Here is a 20,634-nt window from a genome sequence, read left to right on the forward strand (position 1 = left end):
TGTGTCAGATGCACCATTTCTTCACTCACATGCACTATAACTACATATCTGTCTGTAGCGTTTTGAGTGGTACCCAATCAACTGGAGGAGATAAAAGCTACACCACTGTAAAAACATATCTGTGAATGGTACAGCATCTGCTAAGAATTGCCTGGTTGTAATCTACAAATGTGCCCAGGACGTGTAGAACCTACTATTTGTTAATGGATCTTGTCATTGATGGCATTATTAGAGGATGCGTGTGGCTAAATAAACACCACATAGTGTGGAGTGGCAGGGTTTATTGTTAGTATTGTAACAGTTTTTGCTATGTGCCTGTTTGCAGCAGTGTGGAGAAGTGTTAACAGAGCTCCCGCTGTCCCGTCTGCGCTAGTGACCATCTGGACTGAATCCATCACTTCTTCCTGCACTTCCTTCATGGCCCCGACTCCTAATTTCTCATTATGACAGTGTGGTCATGGGACCAGCACGGAGGGGCCATTTAGCCATAAGCCATACTCTCTAAGGTTTTAATGACTGGGTTTTATTGCTATAAATGAGGTTTAATTTTAAACACAATGCAGGAAAATACTGAAAAATATCCATAAAATAGTATTAATTCTAAGTTTTTGTTATTCTTTCATATTTGTCAGATTACATAGTGATATTTTGTCAAAAACAATTCCTCTTAAAAGCAAACTATCTTTGCAGTAGAAAAAACACCAGACAGAATTGTTTGATCCTCTGCTTTTTCAGACTGTTGAACTGCTGCTTTATACTCTTATTTATAGAATAGAGGCCCGACTGTCTGATAAGGCCAATTGTTGAACATCCTGCTTAGCTTTCATTAACAAATTCTGCACTCTGATTTGTGATTTGTTACTCTAAAAACATTTTGCTACAAAGCTGAAAGGAAAGCTGCCATTTTAGTATTAAATATAATTGGAGGAGACCACTGCAGCTAAAGAGTTGATCCAGTTATATTGCTATAATAATGGCACTTCAAGGTCAGACTTTATTATTTGGCTACGACAGTGGTGTGTTAGCGTTAATGAGGCTTGAAGAAGGCATCTTCATTTAAGTGCACACAGGCAGATACAGACAAACATGCCAAAAAAACCTCAGTTCCTGCCAGTGTTTTTTCTAAGAAAGGTGCGTAGACCCTTGTACCTCTCAGAAAACCTCCCCAGTTCTGTTATTAGCCCCTGCTCTTCTCAGTTTGACCCACTATCTACAGTATGTAATGGGTCCATACAAATATCAGCCTCCACATGTATGCTCGGGTGCATACAAGCAACACAAGTGCAGTGGACCAATAGCCACCCTCTTGCCAGTATTTTACATTGAATCCTAAGCTAATAAAAGTAGAGGGGCTGATTGAGAGCTTTGACCTCCCTGGAGGTTGGAGAGGTTAAACGGTTTCAGGGCTGGGCTCTTTTTTTTCTCTGCTTTTAAAAGCCTGACATGTTCCCTGCAGGATGTCTGACCTTCTTTGACCACAAATCAAGCAGCAATTATTACCCTACAAAAAAAAAAAACTCCACTCACATACACACAGTGTACACAAACACACACACACACACACACTGTACACTCTGACCAAGTGCTGCTGTGTGTACCAGAAACAAAAAAGGTGAGGTAATATAGACCTAGTTGTGAAAGAGGCAAAGTAATCTCAGGAAAAGTAGTATGAGGTGGAATGACAAGTAGAAAGAACATGAGATGTGAACAAAGAGGATGTTAACTATGATGGTGACATACTCTTTAAAGATAGAGGCTTCTTAAATCTACACTCTTGACACATTATCCCTCAAAAGGTTGAATTTAGAATTTGTTTTGTACACTATTATTAGTTTTTCTTCATATCCTTTCAATTTTTGTTACTTGATTTTATTTTTCTTTAGTTTATTTTTATTTAGTTTGTTATTTTCTTCTTTTCCTTTTGAGGTTTTGTCTGTGTATCATATTGTGTTAAAATTCTCCTGTGATTGATTGTTGCTTTCTGAAGATGTATATATGGTTACCTGGGGTTACAGCCAATGGCTTTTCAGTTGAGTCACCTGTTGGAGATCACCATCATTTTAAGGTAAGAATCTACTGTATATAATGTGATGTTTGTACTGTTTGTGCCTGAAAAAGAACTGAATGATCTAAATATTGCACAGCAACAGTAAATAACGATAAACCTTCGGAGAGCAAAGTACAGAGTGCAGATTCTTCTTTTTCATCCTATTTGGGCTCATCAGCGTAATTCTGAAAATCCAATAATGAAGTGATGGGCTGTGCTATTCCACATTCAGTCCACTTCACAATGTCTGGGATATTGTGAGTGCAAAGACAATTAAATGGACTAAAAGTGGTTTATCGTCCTCTATCCAAATATATTCATTGGCAAGAGAAAGCACTGGAGAGTGGAGGTTTGAGTGGCAGACATGTTTGGCTGTTTTATTCTATGGCAGTGTGTTCACTGGTGTCTCATAAATAAGGCAAGTCTCAGAGGGCTGGAGAGCCCTCCTAAGCCACCGCTTTGTTTCAAGACAAAGCCCCTTTTTATTCCACTCGGAATAACTTGTCACAACACAGCCGAACCCAAGGTGCCACCTTATCAATTTCCATGGCAACAGGGTTGGTGGCATTGGCAAATGTCTGTTGTGTGGGGTGGAAATTCACTTCAGATTCAGATGAAACAACTTTTTTTTTTTCTTTTTTCATTTAAAATGAAAAAATATCTAGCATTGCTACATTTTTTGTATTTAAGTATTGACAGAAGGAATGAGCAGAATGATCATATAACACATATAACAAAAACAAAACAAAAATCACAACAAAATCATTGATACCGTGAAGCATCAGCTCTAAAGCAAACATGACTCAAATCTACCCCATTAAAGATTGCATGTGAAATCACAGGATTTTCTCTTAAACTTCACTCAACAGTACTGTGGTATTAGCACTCTTTACAACCTTTGTGCTCAGATAAAAGGGAATAAGAAAGCAAATGCCACTCAAGTTATGTTGCACAAAGACGCAAAACCAGCGCATCACAGGACGAAGAGGCTCGGGAGAATGTAACGATATCTGCGTTATTTGCATTTTGGATACAACTACTTGTTAACTTCAAAGAATAGGAGCAGAGGGAAACACAGAGGGTTTGACAGTAATGACTAATCAGGGACCAGCGATACAAAGCGGGCCTCTTCACAGGGAGCCTTTGATGCAGGTGAATCACATCCTAAACATACTTATTAGCAAGAGTGGGGGGAAGAGCGTGAGGGAGGAAGGGTGAAAGAGAGGGTGGGGGGGGGGGGAGAAATTTGTTCCGCACGTTAGCTGGCATGCTTGGGTGCACGAGAACAGAAGGTTGGCATAATGAATTTTGGCGTACAAGCGGCTGTTAATGAAATAAAGAACCCCACCCCGACAGAGGTGCGAATGTGTGTGTGCTGGAGTAGGTAAGCGTGTGTGCAAAAGAGAGAAGGAGGGCATGACGTTAGAGAAGTGAGGAGAGAGGAAGAGATGGTTGAGAGCTGAGAGGGACTTTTTTTTTTTTTTTTACTATGTATGAGCAAGTATTTTGTAGTTGTGTGTGCACTTGCATGACTTTCCAAAGGAAAAAAAAAAGATTGTTCCCTTTAGCACTGTTTTGGTTACTTATTTTAGTCAGAGCTGCATAATACAGAAATAATCTGGGACTTCCATGTTAATTGTGTCTCTTTATAATCCTTTGCTTCCTAGTGGGGACTGTGTGAAGAAGTCTATGGAGAAAAGAGACCGCTACAACACAAGATACTGGACTTGTGTTTGGCTGACATAGCAGAGGAATTTTTTATACGGTACTATCACAGACGGGTTCACAAAAGAACACTTTCAAGTTGACCTTTATCAAATTTTATCACTTTACTCTCAGGAGAAGCACAAGTATCATAAACTAGCCAGCTTTGTAGTGGGTCAATTCATAAATCAAAGCTTTTTGCTGAAACAACATAAAACACATCATATTGGAACACATTAACCCTGATCTTTCCTCGCGTCGGTGATTGCTAAATGCCAGCAGACATTCTGTTTAAACCGTTGTATATTGTATAATCGCTAATCATCACCCAATAAAACATGGACAAAAAAAGCATGAGGTATAAGTCTATATGTAAGTGACACAGTATGTTCTCAGCAGGCCAGGTGGTGGATGAGACTCTGATGTGATTTCTGAAGCCTCTGAAGACAGTCTGTCCCCACCCTCTCAACACGGGTTGCCTAATTGAGTGTTAATTTGGTGCTAATTATGTAACATGCTATCCCAGTGAGACGCCCCAGATGCCACGAGACGAAGGCGTGTGGAAGAGTGTGCAGAATAGCAAAGCAAAGCATTTAGGGATACAGTATGTGGCGCCCTGTCTGCATCTGCTCCCTAAACCTGATGAGTCACAATGCCAATAAAGCACACATCCTGCATTACGGTAAGAGACAGTCAATCAAGTCAGATTAAAAGTGAAAAGGGTGAAACTCTCGGAAATAAGGCTATTATCACATGACCCACAACTGATTGTTAAACAAATACTCTCCTATACAAGCAAGACTCTTTGACTTAATCATTCAACAAACATTTTGAAGTGAAAGTTTGGCCCCTGCATTACAAATTAAACAGATATTTTACCGTGAAAGTAATTAACATTGAAGCTGAGCTGGTTCTCTGCAGCTAGTAAGTGGTAGGGCCAGGGACAGTGCTGTGGCACTGAAACTCTCTTCTCCCTCTGCTCCTCAACATAAATATAACATGATTATGAGGAAGAGCTCTCTGCTCTTTTATTTATCAAACTCACAGAGTCTTACACAACATACACTGTAGAATACTCCGCATGGACACCAGAGGGGGGTATTAGGATTTAGCTTATTACATGAGAGTGCATATTTGTGTGCATACACTTAAATGTGTGTGTGTGTGTGAAGCAGAGACACAGCATGACACTTCCGTTACAGGATAAGGTTATCGTTTTCTATATTTTTATTATTGTCAACAAAGAAAAAAGTAAAGCCAACAATGCTTTCTGACTTCTCTGTCTATGGCTCTCAGCCCCAAGCCAATTTGTTCCAACTGAAGATGTAAGTCTTTAAAAAAAAAGGTCATAATGATGGCTGGAAGCTGTACTACAACAATACTGATGTAGGAGCATACACTTCTGTAATATTTCTGTAATATAGATACGTAAGTCATGTCTTTATTATATCAAACCCACCTGGAGAGAAAAAACGATATTGACGTTTTTTCTCCTGATGGGTCAGAGAGACAGGCAGAGAGCACATCACTTGCTTTACTTGTGAATGCTGTAATGGTGAGGGAGATGACTGTAGTCAGTTCAACACTGACTGAACTCAGCAATCCCTCATTCAGCGCAGGGCCTTTTCTGCATTCACAAATAGATTTCAATTCTTGTCTAATTAAAAAGGAAAGCCTTTTTCCCCTGAAAGGCTCCCAGAGCTATATTGAGGGGTGGAGAGGTCGCCTGGAATCCATCAGATGTGATGCAGTTAATCAGAATAAAGCCTGCTCCAGTGCACTGCTAAACAACAACTGCAGGAAGGGATCCAACCCTCACACTGCACCACACTGGGATTCAAACCCATGTAAGCATGTAGGCATGATGCCTACAGTATTGTCCAGCTTATTCAGAAAAACTACAATAGCTGACAGTTTCTTTAATCTCTCTAAAATTGGTAATTAGAAGGATTTAAAAATAACCACAGAGACAGATGGAGAGAGCAACATGGTGAGCGAGAGGAAGGTAAGGGTTTGTCGGAGAGAATATAAAGAAAATGAGAGGACAGGGATAGAACCCTCACCCATAGTAATTACCTGCCTCTACTTCCTATCATTCTGAGTGACAACACAAGAAGAAGAGAGAGGGGAGAGATAGGTGATAAAAAGGTGAGCATATACAGTGAGAGAAAAACCTGTATGACGCTTGTGACACCCACATCACTCTGCAGCAAACTGGCAAGTCTAATAAACGCTGACTCAACCTGCTTTAAACACATTCTGCCTTTCTCTTTGTTTCACATACACTTATGATTGAGGTACAGTAGGCATTCAGTAATCTGATCTTGAGCTAGCAGGGAGCAGAGGTGGTCATGGAGACAACAACGAGTCACAAGAGACATTTCCTGTCGTTAAGCATCTGAGTAGCTAGAAAAAAATGTGAGTGTAATCACAGTAAGGTGAATGTGACAATCAGACACATTCATCAACATGATCTCACCCACATCATCAGCCTACATATCTGCTGGCCACCTGTAGCTTGGCTACCCATCACTCAATCTACCATCATCTCATCCATCTTTTTCTTCCTTTAGATCAACCAGCTCTTCTTTGGCTGTGTGTCCAAAGCGGCAACCGGCTTCAGGGAGGAACAGGTGGAACAGAAACTCTGCCATTCATTTGCAGGCATGCCTGGATGCGCACATACAGTGCACAAACAGGTATGCATTCACAGCAATGCACAGATGCAGAGTGATGGACACCCCCCCCCCCCCACACACACGCAGACTTACAGTATAGGCATAGGCACAAGCAAAGGTACAGACAGCAAACCATTCTCACACATACACACACACACTGCAAGCAAACTGTATATGCTGACATTGGCTTCTTGGACAGCCTCCCTAACTGTGCAGGGATGCCAGATGAGGAGAGAAAGAGAGAGCAAGAGCAGCAGCAATGCTGCTGTAAAGACATCATTTCCATTGTGTACCAGGGAAAGTGGTGGCAACACAAAATGGTAATGACAGTTAAGGCGTTTAGTCATGGACTCACTGGAAGAAACTGAATAGAAAAAAAAACTCATTTTGACATAACCACCATTCTCTGAGGCACCGCTTTTGGGTCCAAAATAACTATGATGTAGAGGGACATACACACTGTATACCATTCAGTGCACCTGAAGACAGTGGGCAGGATAACACAGAAACACATGAATAAGCAGTCACCAAAGGGGCAAGTTAATATTAGTGTTACTGAGATCTCTTTTTTGTCTCCACCCCAGGGCTGAGAGGCTTTGACTGCACACTATATGTATGATTTAGAGTATTGAGTGACAAGGAAAGAGTGAGGGTTGCATCAACCTTATGAAGCTCTGTAATTCTACAGGAAGGAGCTGGGGGTGGAGACATACGTAGAGACAGACACACACAGAGAGAATGGGAGAAAGAGGCAGATTATGTCAGTCATTGGTTGTACATGAACCTTGCGTAGTATAGTTGTCTGATTTAGTTTGGTTTGTGTTATGCTGACTGGAGAAACAATTTCTGAGGACAGGGAAGGGAATCATTTTATTCCTATGTCTTTACACTCTTTGTATAACATTCACATAGTGTAGATGTGCACACATACATTTGTACACATGTCCCTAAAGTGTGTGCAAATTACTGTATGCTTACAGACTCTCACACACCTATTGAAACCGTTCATTAATTTGGACTCTGAGGATTTGCCCAAGACTGTGTCCATTGGTGCTCTGTGGCTGGGATGTGTAACAATCTCTCTATTTTCTGTGACTGTCCCCTGTGGTTGTTAATGGTCACCTTCTTATCTTTTAATTGGAAGGAGGTTGTTCTTTTCTTAAGGACACTGTATGATGAGATGGTTATTTAGGGCCCCCTAACTGAACTTCAGCCTTTTCATTTCCCACCATGAGAACCATACTGCAGCTGGCCCTGTTCTGATTATAAAAGAACTGTGAGCAAATTTCTTCTGTTGAGGCGACGCCTACAGACCCAAAGTTAGGTGCTCACTGTCTGTTGGGGCGATGGGGAAAAGAGAGGAGGAGAGGAGAGGAGAGGAGAGGAGGAGAGAGGAGAGGAGGGGAGAGGAGAGGAGAGGAGAGGAGGGGAGAGGAGGGGAGAGGAGAGGAGAGGAGAGGAGGATGTCTGCAGGATGTAAGGGGCCAATTACCACTGGATTGCTGGCAAGGAGAACAGGGATTGCAGAGAGATCAGAGAAACAAAGGCCATAACATGATCAGTGTCAAAACGGCCAACATATACTGTAAATTCATTAGTGAAGGGAAGGAGGAAGACAGGCAGAGAATGAGAGTAAAACCATTAATGTAAGTACAAGGTGTTACACTGTAGTCAACAAGCTCACCCACAAAATTCCCACACAACGGGCCTCATTCACTAATATGTGCATAGAAATGAACAGGCTGCTGGTTGACCAGCTGCATATATCACGGCCGGATCTGATGGGGGAAATGAATCAGTGTCATATTCCAATATGGAAACTCCGATATATAAGCTATTGTCATCTAAAAGTGGGAACAGGAACATTTTAATATATTAATAATTTCATTACATTTATGATGATGATTTATAGATTACAATGTCTTAGTTTTTAATCTTATAATTAGTTAATAAATTGTGTATTAGCAATTTCACACTTTTAAATGTTGTATATTTAGGTCCAATCATTTTTTAAATAATTGTGGTTCTAATACACAGTTTACATTGAATAAATATTGACTATATATATTTTTTTTTTAGACCGTGAGACATTTATGATTTGTGCATATGCATAGTCTAAGGTAGCTCTAAAGTTGTTCACAAAATAAGAACAAATTCAGATAAGAACATCTTGATGAATCCCAGATTTGTGCTTAAAACATTTGTATGTACTGTTTAAGCACAGAATGAATGAGACCCAATGTGACCATTAGTGCTAGAGTAGCTGCTGTGTTTTAAAATGGGACTGTAGGAAACAGCTCCAACATTGCTTGAAGGGACAAAATTTTACAGTAATTCATGCATATACTTTAAATATCGTGTTCATCATTATCCCAGCGTGAAGATTAAAAGGACCTTGTCTTTCAGAACAGGGACTGGACACAAAATGGAAGCAAAATTATAGCTTACAGTAGCTGCTTGAACATACATTGTAATGTGTAGGTTGCATACAGAGAGGGAGAGAGAAATGATTGAAAGCAAAGTGCTGCACTAACGTGAGTGATTTATGTCAGGAGGAGAATACATGGTAAAAAAGCTTTTTTTCCTATTGCCACAGCACAAGTAATACTGGTAAAATATTTTGCTGTAAGGTCTAGGCTAGGAGATACAATCACCACTAAGCTCTCCGGTTGTACCAGCGACTGACAGGCCACAGCATACGATGTGCAACATACACCGAATACTTTCAGTTGCCAACAACAAGACGGGATGCAAGAACCCCTGTGAACTCGATCAGCATTCTGCTGTTGCTCCATTCGTTCACCTGCAGTGTTGCTTGCACTGGCAGCCTTGTTGGGGGCCAGCCCGCATACAGCAACTGAACAAATATACTTCAAGGATGAGGGCAATCATTTATTGTCCATCACGCTCCCAACGAAAAGTTTTGCCTTCACCTGCAGCATGACACTCTCAAGTGTCCATATCTCTACTCTCCTCCCTGGTGTCTGCACTCTGACAAGCTCATATTAGGTAAGACGCGCCTTCTTGAAGCTTGGCAACCAAGCAAAAATGACAAATGACAACCTGTGACTGTGAAACTACTCACCACATGAGCTGTCCACCGCCATAAGGAGCAGGCTTATAAAGGCAGTGCTCATGAAAACGTTTGTCAAGGCCCAGCCATATTTGATACTGCATATACCTGAAGAGTTCCATACATTTTAAACAGCAAAATACTTTAATTCTCATGGAAGATACAGAGCGGCTGAAGTTTTTGATTAAGAGGATCTCCAATTGTTTTCCAGCCCATAAAAATTTGTGCCCTTGTCCTCACCAGATGATCTTGTTTTCAAAAGAACTAACTAATAACCTATTTCTGTGAAGGTGGATTGAATAATACAAAGCATATGAATGGGCATCTAATTAGACAAAATAAAGAAATGTTTTAAAATATAAGAGCGACCATTATGCTTTAGTTTTATATTATTGTTTAAGTGAATTTGCAGGGCCTGATCTCATGCAAAAAAAATTCAAAGTATTCCTTGAATCAGTTCTGGGAATTTGAAGAAGATGGAGAGTTGAGACCTGAGGAAAATGCTGGATTGATATAAAAACTGTTGACCAGGCCACTTAGAGCTCTATAGAGCAGAAGCAGCATCTCAAAGCCCATTTTTAAAGAACAATTAGCCAGTGGAAATTTTATAAAATAATAAAATATTATTAATATTATTATATAGAATTATTGAGTTTTTTCAGTTCTGTAGATATGAATAAACTAAAACTGTTGATTGGCTATTATAGGAAGACCAGTACAAACAACATGGCAGTAATCTGTGTTTCAAAATCCAACTGGGATATAAAACATTGTATTTTTGAAATATTTCTAAAAAGGATGGAGGGCCACTTTGGTTATGCCACTGATGTATGAACAGAAATTCAGGTCAGCTGACTTCCTCAGTGGTTCTGAGCCTCTGACCGTTTGCACCCAGCACTAGAATTTCAGTCTTTTAGCTTGTTAAAGCTGGAGTGCGGGACTTTTATCTCCCCCTTCTGGCAGTGAGAGTTATTACAATAACACTTTGCTTACATCCTAGGCTCCGCCGTAGATTACTCGCTATTCTCAGGCTGTAAAACAGTGGATAAATTGTTTTAAGCATCACACAACCCCCATGAAATGACTCGTTTCACTATCAGAATTTGATCCATTCAGTCAGTTATAACATTTGGAAAGTCTAGAAGAGCCACGTGATTAAATGATTTTATCCACATTCAAGTTAGCAGAGGACTAACCGGAAGGTAGCTGCTCAGACGGTGGAAGTCTCTGGTGTGCATGCTCTGCCCATAAAGCAGTATGCATTCATCCAGCCAGCGGGGGAATGTCACCTCTGACACCAGATTTAAAAACTCTGTGTACTGTGAAATACAAGGAGATTTAGCTGGTGGTGATAGGATTGTGAGAACTCATTTGGTAAGGGCCTGAATGTAACGGATGTTCATCTATATGTAAAAGTTCTGCACTGCAGGTTTAACTGCAGGAAGTTTTGTGGCATGCAGAAATGAACGTACTTCAAGCTGTTGAGTATGTAGAGGCTAAATATCTCATCTCAACAGCCTCAGAAATATCGGTATGTCTTTTCCAGATGTGCATTCCCAGCCACCGAAAAATGCCATTTAATTACTAACCTACACTTCAAAAAGCTTCAAAAGACAGAATTATGATTTTAATTTCACTCCTGCTCTGGTACCGGCCCTATGGACCTAGATAATGATAATAACCAGAGACTGAGGGTGTGTGCGTGGGTGGAGTGGGGTAGGTCAGGCTAGATTAATTGTGGAGGATGTAAATTTCATTCGTCACATGCAGATTGATGTCAATTTTAATTGAATTAAAACAATGTGAACCCTGGCCTGCTTAGAGTCTAGGAGGACAGCTGATGAATAGTGATGAAGTGAGTTGGAGAACAAGAGCAGGGGAGTGGTGAAGGAGAGGGGGAGGAGAGGTTAGGGGTGAGAAAGAGAGACAGAGAGAGATTAGTTAATGACGAGAGTGATCATTGACCCTAAACTAATGAGCCATTCTGCTCCACCCTATTCTGGTAATAACACAATTTCACGAGTAACTCAGCTGCTCAGTGAATTCATAGGTTTTAAAAGCGTGCGGATCAACATGTCACATAGATATCCTTGGTAATCTCATGCCAGACTATATGCAGGACATACTGGATGCTGAAACAGTACAGACAGTACTGCACATCTCACACATATCAAGTGCTTTTACAGTGTGTGCACCAGCTTCTCATGGGTGGGATTAACGTACATATGTGTGTACAGGTGCTTATATGTGTGTAGGAGGAGTCAGGAAAAGTCAACTGCTGGAGTAACACTTATCTCAGGTGTGATTTTATCATCTTCTCCCTGAGGACATGTAACTGAGGACGACAAGGCCGGCACACTGCAGGCGGCACAACGTATTCACGCAAGACCCGAGCATATAGACTGAGAGATGGAAACAGTTTCAGTTGAGAGCGAACCCATCTCATTTTCTCACCCCCACGCCTCTTATCTTGCCCCACTCATTTCTCTTCTCCCCCCTCTTCAGGATAATATCAGCACTAATCGCTGCTTCTCCATCCATCTGTCCATCTTCAGCTTGATAGATGGGGCGGGAGAACAGACTGTGGAGGTGGATACCAAAGTCTTCTTTCCTTGTGTCTCTGCTGACTGCTTCTGCCTTCGTACTCTCCCACATACGCCAGGTGAAAGTCAAGCTACGGCCAAAATAAATAAATAAATCGCACAAAGACATGCGCGCGGTCCCACTCACACGTGCACACAGGCCGTAACATTTTATAAGGTTGTGAAGTATGCATGCTTTTGAAGGTGACCTTATAGCAGAAGAACTGTAAGGAGCCTTTTACTGCGATGAGACGATGTCCTGGATCACCTCCCTACACCTGAGCTCCTCATTACACACACACACACACACACACACACGCAAACAACACTCTCTGTCTCTCCAACACACACGCGCTGCACATACAATATGCGTGTTGCCATATCTCAGAGATGAGATCTAGCTCAGAGAGGCAAGGGCAATCAGGTTGCTGCAAACCCTGATGGATGAATCTTAAATGCAACAGTGCCTTCTGGAGACTTGAAATCCAGCAACAATACATTCCGATACAGTGAGCAGGTAATAAAGCAAACACTACATGCAAAGACACGAAACACCTGCAGCAATCACATATGTATTTTATTGTCTCACACACACACACACTTGTGTACAGTCCCAGTCAAAAGTTTAGACACACTTTCTCATTCAAGTGAAGGGAAGATGTGTCCAAACTTTTGATTTGTACTGTATATGTATTTATTCACAGTACATAAAGCGTCTCCACACTCACAGCGGATATTCTACAGGAGGTAATGTAAGGTAGACGATTCCTCCCCTCCCCTCGATTTCTTCTTGCCCTCTGCACCTCCTATTCACTGTGCCAAATGGTACATTTACATTGGCCATAACCTCAATCACCATGCTTGCAGGCTATGCTGAATGTGCAGACAGATATTTCTACAGTGAGGGGATGCAGACAGAGGTATAATGGGAGCAATAGATAGAAACCCACGCCCGAGGCATCCATCAAACCAAACGACTCCATTACAGTAAGTCCGACAGAGGCAAACGGTAATGTGCACTGTGATAAACACTAGGATAATAGTCTGTTTATAGTCCTGGACACACTGTTTCTGCTGGGAAACACCAGCGAGGAATACAGATAAGATACAGGAGCACCAACCTCTCTATCTTTTTCATTCTTTCTATCTCTTCTCCCCTCTCTCCTTTGTGTTATCAGTCACTTTAACTCCCTTGTTCTCTTTATCCTTTTCCGCTCTCCCTGTATAATATTTTCCTTCCAGCAGCACGCAGAGGGAGCTGCATACATCAGCTGAGCAGGGCTTTTATCTGGTGTTATAGTATTGTAGCATTACCATCACAGTGCTGAAGTGAGGCCTGTGAGAACTATAAAAATTGAGTAGAAATGATTAAGATGTGCTATAAAAAAAACCGACATATCACACCAGACGCTCATAGGTATGCATATATACTGTATATTTTAAGAAGACAAACACACAAGCATGCATACATGATGTGGCCCATATACTATATGTGCATGTATCAATTAATCATCACTGAGGCATTGCTTCTTGTGCTTCTGATAGCAGAAGGGAGCAAACACAAGAGTAGACTAATCTGACCACACTCTGTATTCCTCAGAGGAACTGGGAAATAGCAAACCTGCTGCTGCTATGAATCAATTATAAGAGTACACAAAAAGGCACTCTCTTTACATGTGGGAGGTTGAGGTTAAGGTCAATGGAGAGGAAAGAGAAAACAAAATATTTCCATCTGTTGATTACTCTCGATATACATCCTGTATCGCGGCACAGGCTGTACCTCCACCTGGCCCCCATGTCCACATCCTCAGAGTGAGATAAGAACATTTAAATGCACCCTGACATAAACTGGAGAGAACATAAAACGAGGCAAGGGGTCGCTGTTTCTTTTACATTTCTATTAACCTGTGAAACATCAACGCTTGATTAAGGGGCTCCTGGATCAGCCTGATCTGAGCGAGCCTGTGTTTATGCCCATAGTTAACCTCTATTACAAGACTGACCTCAGTTCAGATTGTGGCTCCTCCGCTGCTTCTAATGGAGGCTGTTACACAGTGCAGCAGGGTGAGGACAGAACACACACATACACACACGTGAAAATTGCAGCGAGGCAGGGTCAAAGCAAAGGCCAGTGTCTATTGCGCTATATTTAAGATCAGTTAAACTTAATGACCTCCTTCATCCTCTTGGCCTATCAAATAAACTACAACATTAGCCCTCGGATCTCAGACACAGTTTGGCCTTTTATGCCTGCTGCTCGGGCAATATCGGTTTTAACAGGATGTGATAAAATATGGATAATCTCACGCCCACTTGAGGGGATGATGGTGTAGGTTTATTAAAGGCAATGGTATAATAAATGGTGTAATAATTATAATAATTTTATAGTAGAGGCACCTCAGTCGATGATACAGAATAGGTGACTGATACAGGCACCTTTTGTGATGCTGTAAAAAAAAAAAAAAGTTCTCTACACATCAATTTTCTAATAAATAGTGACACCGGGTCAGTCACACTGAGTCTGTTTACTAAGGGACAGTGAACATCCTCATTCTGGACATGTTCTTCATGTAAATTATTTCATGTACTGCAAGAGGAGAAACAATAATGGGATCCTCACATCAACATGCTGCATTGAAGCAGTAGAACATCGCACCCCGGGTGTCAAATAAAATTACTTCCTCTGCTTTGATGACTTATTGACATTTCATTATAAGAAACATGCAGAAAGGTACCTCAGACAGTGTTTGATGTACAGTACCAGTCAAAAGTTTGGAAACACCTTCCCAATATAGAGGTAGGTAAATGTAATCAAGAATAAAATGACTTATTTCCCTCTTTTTTTTCTGGTTCCTATCGTTCAGCCAGGTTTATTGAATACACATCATAATGCAGACAGGCAACATGCGGGGCTCATATACTGCACAGAAAGAAAATGGTAGTTACGAACATGTCTGTCAGTGTTCTAGCATTTCTTTCTCTTTCTTTCCTCCCCTCTGTATCCTTCTCTCGCTCTATCCACACTCTCTTCTTCCTTCTTTCTGTATCATTGATGTGAACTATGTATATTTATAACCCAATAAAGCTTTTATGACCACTGTCATTATAGAGCATTGAGGTCAGGCTGACAGGCTAACAAACACACAAGGATACGGCCAAGGTACATAGAGCACATAAGCAACATGGGAGTGTGCTTGGAAACATTCAAACTATATACTGTAGCTCACAATAACATATATTTAAAAAACACATATTGACAACAACAATATTAATAGGTCAGACATTACAAAAACATAAAAAACTGACCCTTTAAACTTCTAGCACAGGACCCAAAGTCTAATAAACCTACTGCTTCTCACATGTTTTATAGAAATATGCTGCCCATGCATGTCCCAGGGAATTTCTAACTGAGGTCCATAGGGAATCATGGAAAAGATGAGCACGTAGAGTACTCTGTGATGGAAATAGTGATAAAATGAGATCTAGTGTATCTACCTCCTATCTGCCTCATACTTATTGAGCTCCGCTGGGGATAAAATGCTTACCCATCAATCACCAGAGCAGCCAATCTGGAAGCTTTAGCCTTATCCAGTAGCACACCAGGCGCAGGTTGAGGTATGTATCTTCCTGTTTGATCTTGGCTAGATAGCAGGTAGTCTGTGTACCTCACACTATTATCGCCCTCATATCACATAAGAGCAATGACCAGCCACACAAATAAACACCAAACAAGATACCAATCAAATGCTAACACTACTTCTGTGTTGACTAACATAGACTAACATTGTATACTCACACACACACACACACACACACACACACACACACACACTCACACAGAAATGGTGAATCCGCCAATAGAGCTCTACAATCTTATTTAGTTAAAAATCAAACACAAAGACCAAGCCAGCACAGGCAAAATTGTTTTCCTATTGTTTTAATTTAGATTTAAAACCACACACCCAACATGAGGCAATGCAAAGCAACCAGATGTACTGTGCACACTGAAACAAAATGGTCGGGATTATCTGGACCGGTTTGAGAGAATGAAAAGGAGAGGGGAAAAAAAGTATTTGACCTTTTAATCAACCCTAACCAGAGTAGTTGACCTGGAAGAACACACACAAGCTGACAGCACCCAATCCTTGGGTCTCACCCTGGAGTCCACTCACAGTGAGAAAGAAAGAAAAAAAGAATGTATGTATTTATTTCTCTTGTGCGCAAATTACTGTAAGGCCCTTATCAGACAGAGTACTTTTTAGCAGCCTGGGGCGCCTTTTTGTAATTGTTTTTCGATGAGCGTGAAGCTTTTTGCTCGCTGCTTTTGTGTTGCTTAGCGCCTCACGTTTTTTCCGCTCTAAATGTCTCGTGTTTTTGCAGGAGCACCCTGAACGCCTCGAATTGAAAAAACTTCAACTCCGAGCAGAAAAGTGCCCAATATCATTTACGTTTTTTTCCCATTGTCCAATCGGATGAATTGAGAGGCGGGCCTTCTGTGGCGGTGACGACAATAAGTGGAGACAACAATCATGGAGGACAAACTAGCGGTGGCTGTTGCTGGATACCTGGAGGTATATGACTTTACCAACTGTAGTTACCATGATCTGAACAGAAAACCAAGCCTGGGGGTGAATTAGTCCGTAGTGAGATTTCAGGTAAGTTGTTTTGATTTGGTGGTTGCCTAGCAACAATTTAAAAAAATGCAGCAAGCTGCTGTTTTTAAATTGTAGGCTTCAACAAAAAAGGCAGTGCGGTGCGCCTCACATTTTTCAACCTGCAAAAAGTGCTCTGTCTGATCGGGCCCTTAATCTCCTGACCTTGGTCCTGGCTCTTTAGCTCTCTGTGTGAAGGGGTTTAGCCTATAGCCTTAAATATTTCAACACTGCTTGGTTGGCTGGAAAGTGCTGAGTTAGAAGACGAGATAGAGGCCAAGCCACAGCATTCAACCTCCCCCAGCAATTAACACAACAGCAGGATATCGCTGCAGTTTGCTTGCAGTGTGTGTATGTGTGTATGAGTGTGTGTGCATGATGTGTTTGGTACCATCCATTAATTTCTTCAAGTGCCTTTGCCTGTAACAACTGCTACTCTACTCATTCTTCCAACATCAACTACCACATAGAGAATTTGTAAAACGGACAATTCCTTCCCTCTCCATGGTTAAAGACACAATCTCATCCTTTGTGATTCTCCTGAAAACTTACCTGTGACGGTGAGCTCAGTCGTCCTCCTGACCACAAAGCCACCAAACTGGACTTCACAGGTGTAATTTCCAATGTCATCTTCCTTTACCTCCTGGAAAGACAGAATATCTCTCTTCTGGATGATGCTAGCGCGCCACTGCTTTGGATGGCATTCCTGTGCATTAGAGAAGGACAGGCAGGTCAAACTCAAAACTTAAATATAGAAATCGCTTGAGATAAAATGAGATGCAATGGACGGATGGAAAGGTATTGTGTACAGTGTGTGATCAGGAGAAAAATATTCTGTACAAGGCTCCCTATGAAATTTATGACTTTTGCTCTGCTTCATAATTAATTACATCCATAAGATTTCAAGTGGTGTGAATTGGACACAAAAGCTTTAAAACATAACTGAGCATTAAAAACGTGGGTGAATGGTAGGGATGCATAGCTTGGCACTCTGACATAAAAACTCCATAAGGTAAAATGAGAAGGCTTAGCCATTATCCTACTTATCCAATCAAGATTTATTGCACTAAACTAAATATTCTCAATTCAATACTCCACTAAGGCCACAGAGGACAGTGAATGTTATTTACAGAAGTCTCTGCTGACAAAAAAAGTGTGTTTATTCGGCGTCTGTGTGCATGTGTGAATATATGTGCATGCAGGCACAAGGAGAGACTCCATGACATGATCTTCGGTGCCCTGGCAGGGACAGCGATGGCTCGGCAGATTCCATTCCACCATTGCTCCCGGCAACTTTCGAATTCAATCACTGTGGCTCCGCAGTGGTCCAAATAACTCTAGGTTCCAGCACTCCCAGTCATTACCCAGACCGTAATTGAATTCTGGAAAAACCTAGAGGTCGAGCCCGGCCAGCTAATCTACTGCTGATCTGCCTGTGATTAGTCTGGCCTGAACCCTTCTCCGGGATGCACATTGTTGTCCACAGGCCGTGCCTGACCTGGGAAAGGCAGGAACCCAGGTGATAGAATAGTAGGTACATGCTGAATAAAGATCAGGGACTAGGAGCATTTGGAGGACATCCACCCATTCCGCGGGGCAAAGAGTGACATTGCACAATTTTCTCTTCATACACATTTTGTGTTGATTATAAAAGCCAGCTCTGTAGTTGCCCTCTGCTCAGTCCTTCTTCTCTGTAGATGACTCTTAGAACGGTGTGGCGCACTCAGTAAACACAGTTTATATAACTCATTGTGATCACTGCATCCATACATAATCTGCCTAAATGATCTGGAACCACGTTTCAAACAAGGCTTTTAAACATAAACAGCCAAGAAATTAGATGGAAACAAACCAATGAAGCATTCAAGAGTATTTCTTGCTTGTATAATCACAAAGACAGGCACCCTCCTTATTACTCTTCCCTAACATATATCAGTATTCAAGACACACTCACATATAAAAAACATCAATTAACCTCAAATATACAAGTAGTACAAAAAATCTCATGGCAGTAGTGATGATCATACAACCACAAACATGCTAAGAACTACCTCACCTTGTACCAGGTAATGTCTGGGTCTTTGCCAGGCTCAACATAGTCATCGATATCAGGGCAGAGGATATCTTTAGTCTTGCTGAGCTCAGCCTTCTCAGCTCGTCTCATGTTGGAGTTGTAGCACAGGTTTGTGTCATTCTCTGCCACAGTGAGAGACATGGAGACCTTCATGCAGTATGTGGAGTTCCTGTGGACAGAAAAGCAACAAGACAAGAAGATAAAGATCATTTTTACTTGTAATACTGCAATATAAATAGTACTGATGTTACATTATAGAATATAAGGCAGAAAAAGGGCATTCTTAATTGTGATCATTCACATACAAAAAACTTATACAGTGGAATTCCATGTTTATTCCCTTTGTTATCCTTTTAGTTATTTAATCCTTTTCCATTCCTGCTCTGCTTCCCTCCCCTTCTGCTATGTTTGAGGGTTTGGCAATAACGACGTGTTCAGCAGCTTTACCGAGTCAATGACTCACACTCACGACAACTATTGGATTTATGGAGGGAGTCAGCTGGGCCTGGGAATGCTAATCATAGAGGAGACAAACCCTGAGATAGTCCCCACTGCACATCTTAAACCCACCCCCACTCTCCTCGCATCCCAGCAACCAAACCAAACACTTCAGTCCTGATGCACACACACACTGACAGAGATGAGGGATGCCTCTCTCTCTCTCTCTGTGTGTTATTAATGTTGTCTCATCATCAAAGCCAACATCATTTTATCCCCCACCACCACCAGTAACACAATGCCATCCCACTGCATCCGCTTCCCCAGAAGTGACTGTGATGGGGTGTTCCCTACAACAATTGGCCAACAGTATATGGACACCAAAAAACACCCAAAGTACAAGGACACCTTTGTTGCTATAACAACCTGGCTGCAGAGATTTATTGCCTTTCAGTCACAAGAGGTCAAGCACTGATGTTGGGCAAGAAGTCCTGGCTTGCATTTTGTGTTGCAGTTCATCCCAAACTTTATCAATAGAGCTGAGGTCAGGGATCTGCGCAGGCCAGTTCTTCCTCGTCAAACACTGAAAGCCAATTTCTTTATGGACCTCACTTTGTGTACAGGTACACACAAGGAAGAGCCATCTCCAACCTGGTGCCACAAAATGGTAAACGCACTGTAAAATATCATTAGATTACATGGTGTAGCATTAAACATAACATGCTTTTTGCAATTTTCTGTCATTTATATACTGTTATAATGTTGGATGTCTATGTTACACAAAATTCCAAAACATAAGGTGAATATATGTAAAAAAGGACATCTTGAAGTCAAAAGCAAGGGCTTCAGCCTGCTCTGACAGCTCCATTTGCAAAAGTAACCTTGCATCCCCATCAAACTGATGTCAGTTAATGTCCATTCCATAGTCTTTGTTGCTAAGGTTGTTCCACGGGCTGCTCATGTTGTCCATTCACACATTTCTGATTGGAATCGGGCTTGAACATGTATGATTATATTTGAGAAATTAATATTTCTGGTAAAGAACTGAAAAAAGGAAGTGAAATCCGACTGGTATTGTTTGTTTAAGTAGCCTCTGGAGCAGGCAGAAGTCTGCTGAGGGGCAGCTTCTGTGAGCTAACCAATCAAAATAGAGTGGGCTCATTGGGAGGGGGGCCTTAAAGACACAGGAGCTAAAATGGCCTGTTTCAGATAGAGGCTAAACTGAGGGGCTGTGTAAAAGGCCAGTAGAAGATAAATAGAGTTTTTTGAACTGTAAAACATGCAAAGATATTCCAGCAGAGTCCCAGAATAAAAATATATACCTGGAAATGTGCATGTTCTGTCCTCTTTAAGGTTTCCCTTAATTGGAACTAGGAGCATAGCCCA

At 41.4% G+C, this 20,634-nt stretch overlaps 1 protein-coding gene across 8 annotated transcripts in view; it reads right to left on the bottom strand.

The window, feature by feature from the left end:
* il1rapl1a (interleukin 1 receptor accessory protein-like 1a) overlaps nucleotides 1–20,634 on the bottom strand; it is a 277,030-nt gene that overhangs the window by 64,347 nt on the left and 192,049 nt on the right. For all 8 annotated transcript variants that reach the window (XM_042427081.1, XM_042427080.1, XM_042427076.1 and 5 more), the window contains 2 exons: nucleotides 18,793–18,979; nucleotides 17,289–17,442 (listed from right to left, as the gene is read on the bottom strand). In XM_042427081.1, coding sequence (XP_042283015.1) covers nucleotides 17,289–17,442; nucleotides 18,793–18,979 — 341 coding nt within the window. The remainder of the gene's footprint in view (nucleotides 1–17,288; nucleotides 17,443–18,792; nucleotides 18,980–20,634) is intronic.

This window comes from Thunnus maccoyii, chromosome 11 (genome assembly GCF_910596095.1).
Source record: "Thunnus maccoyii chromosome 11, fThuMac1.1, whole genome shotgun sequence".
Taxonomy (NCBI): Eukaryota; Metazoa; Chordata; class Actinopteri; order Scombriformes; family Scombridae; genus Thunnus; species Thunnus maccoyii.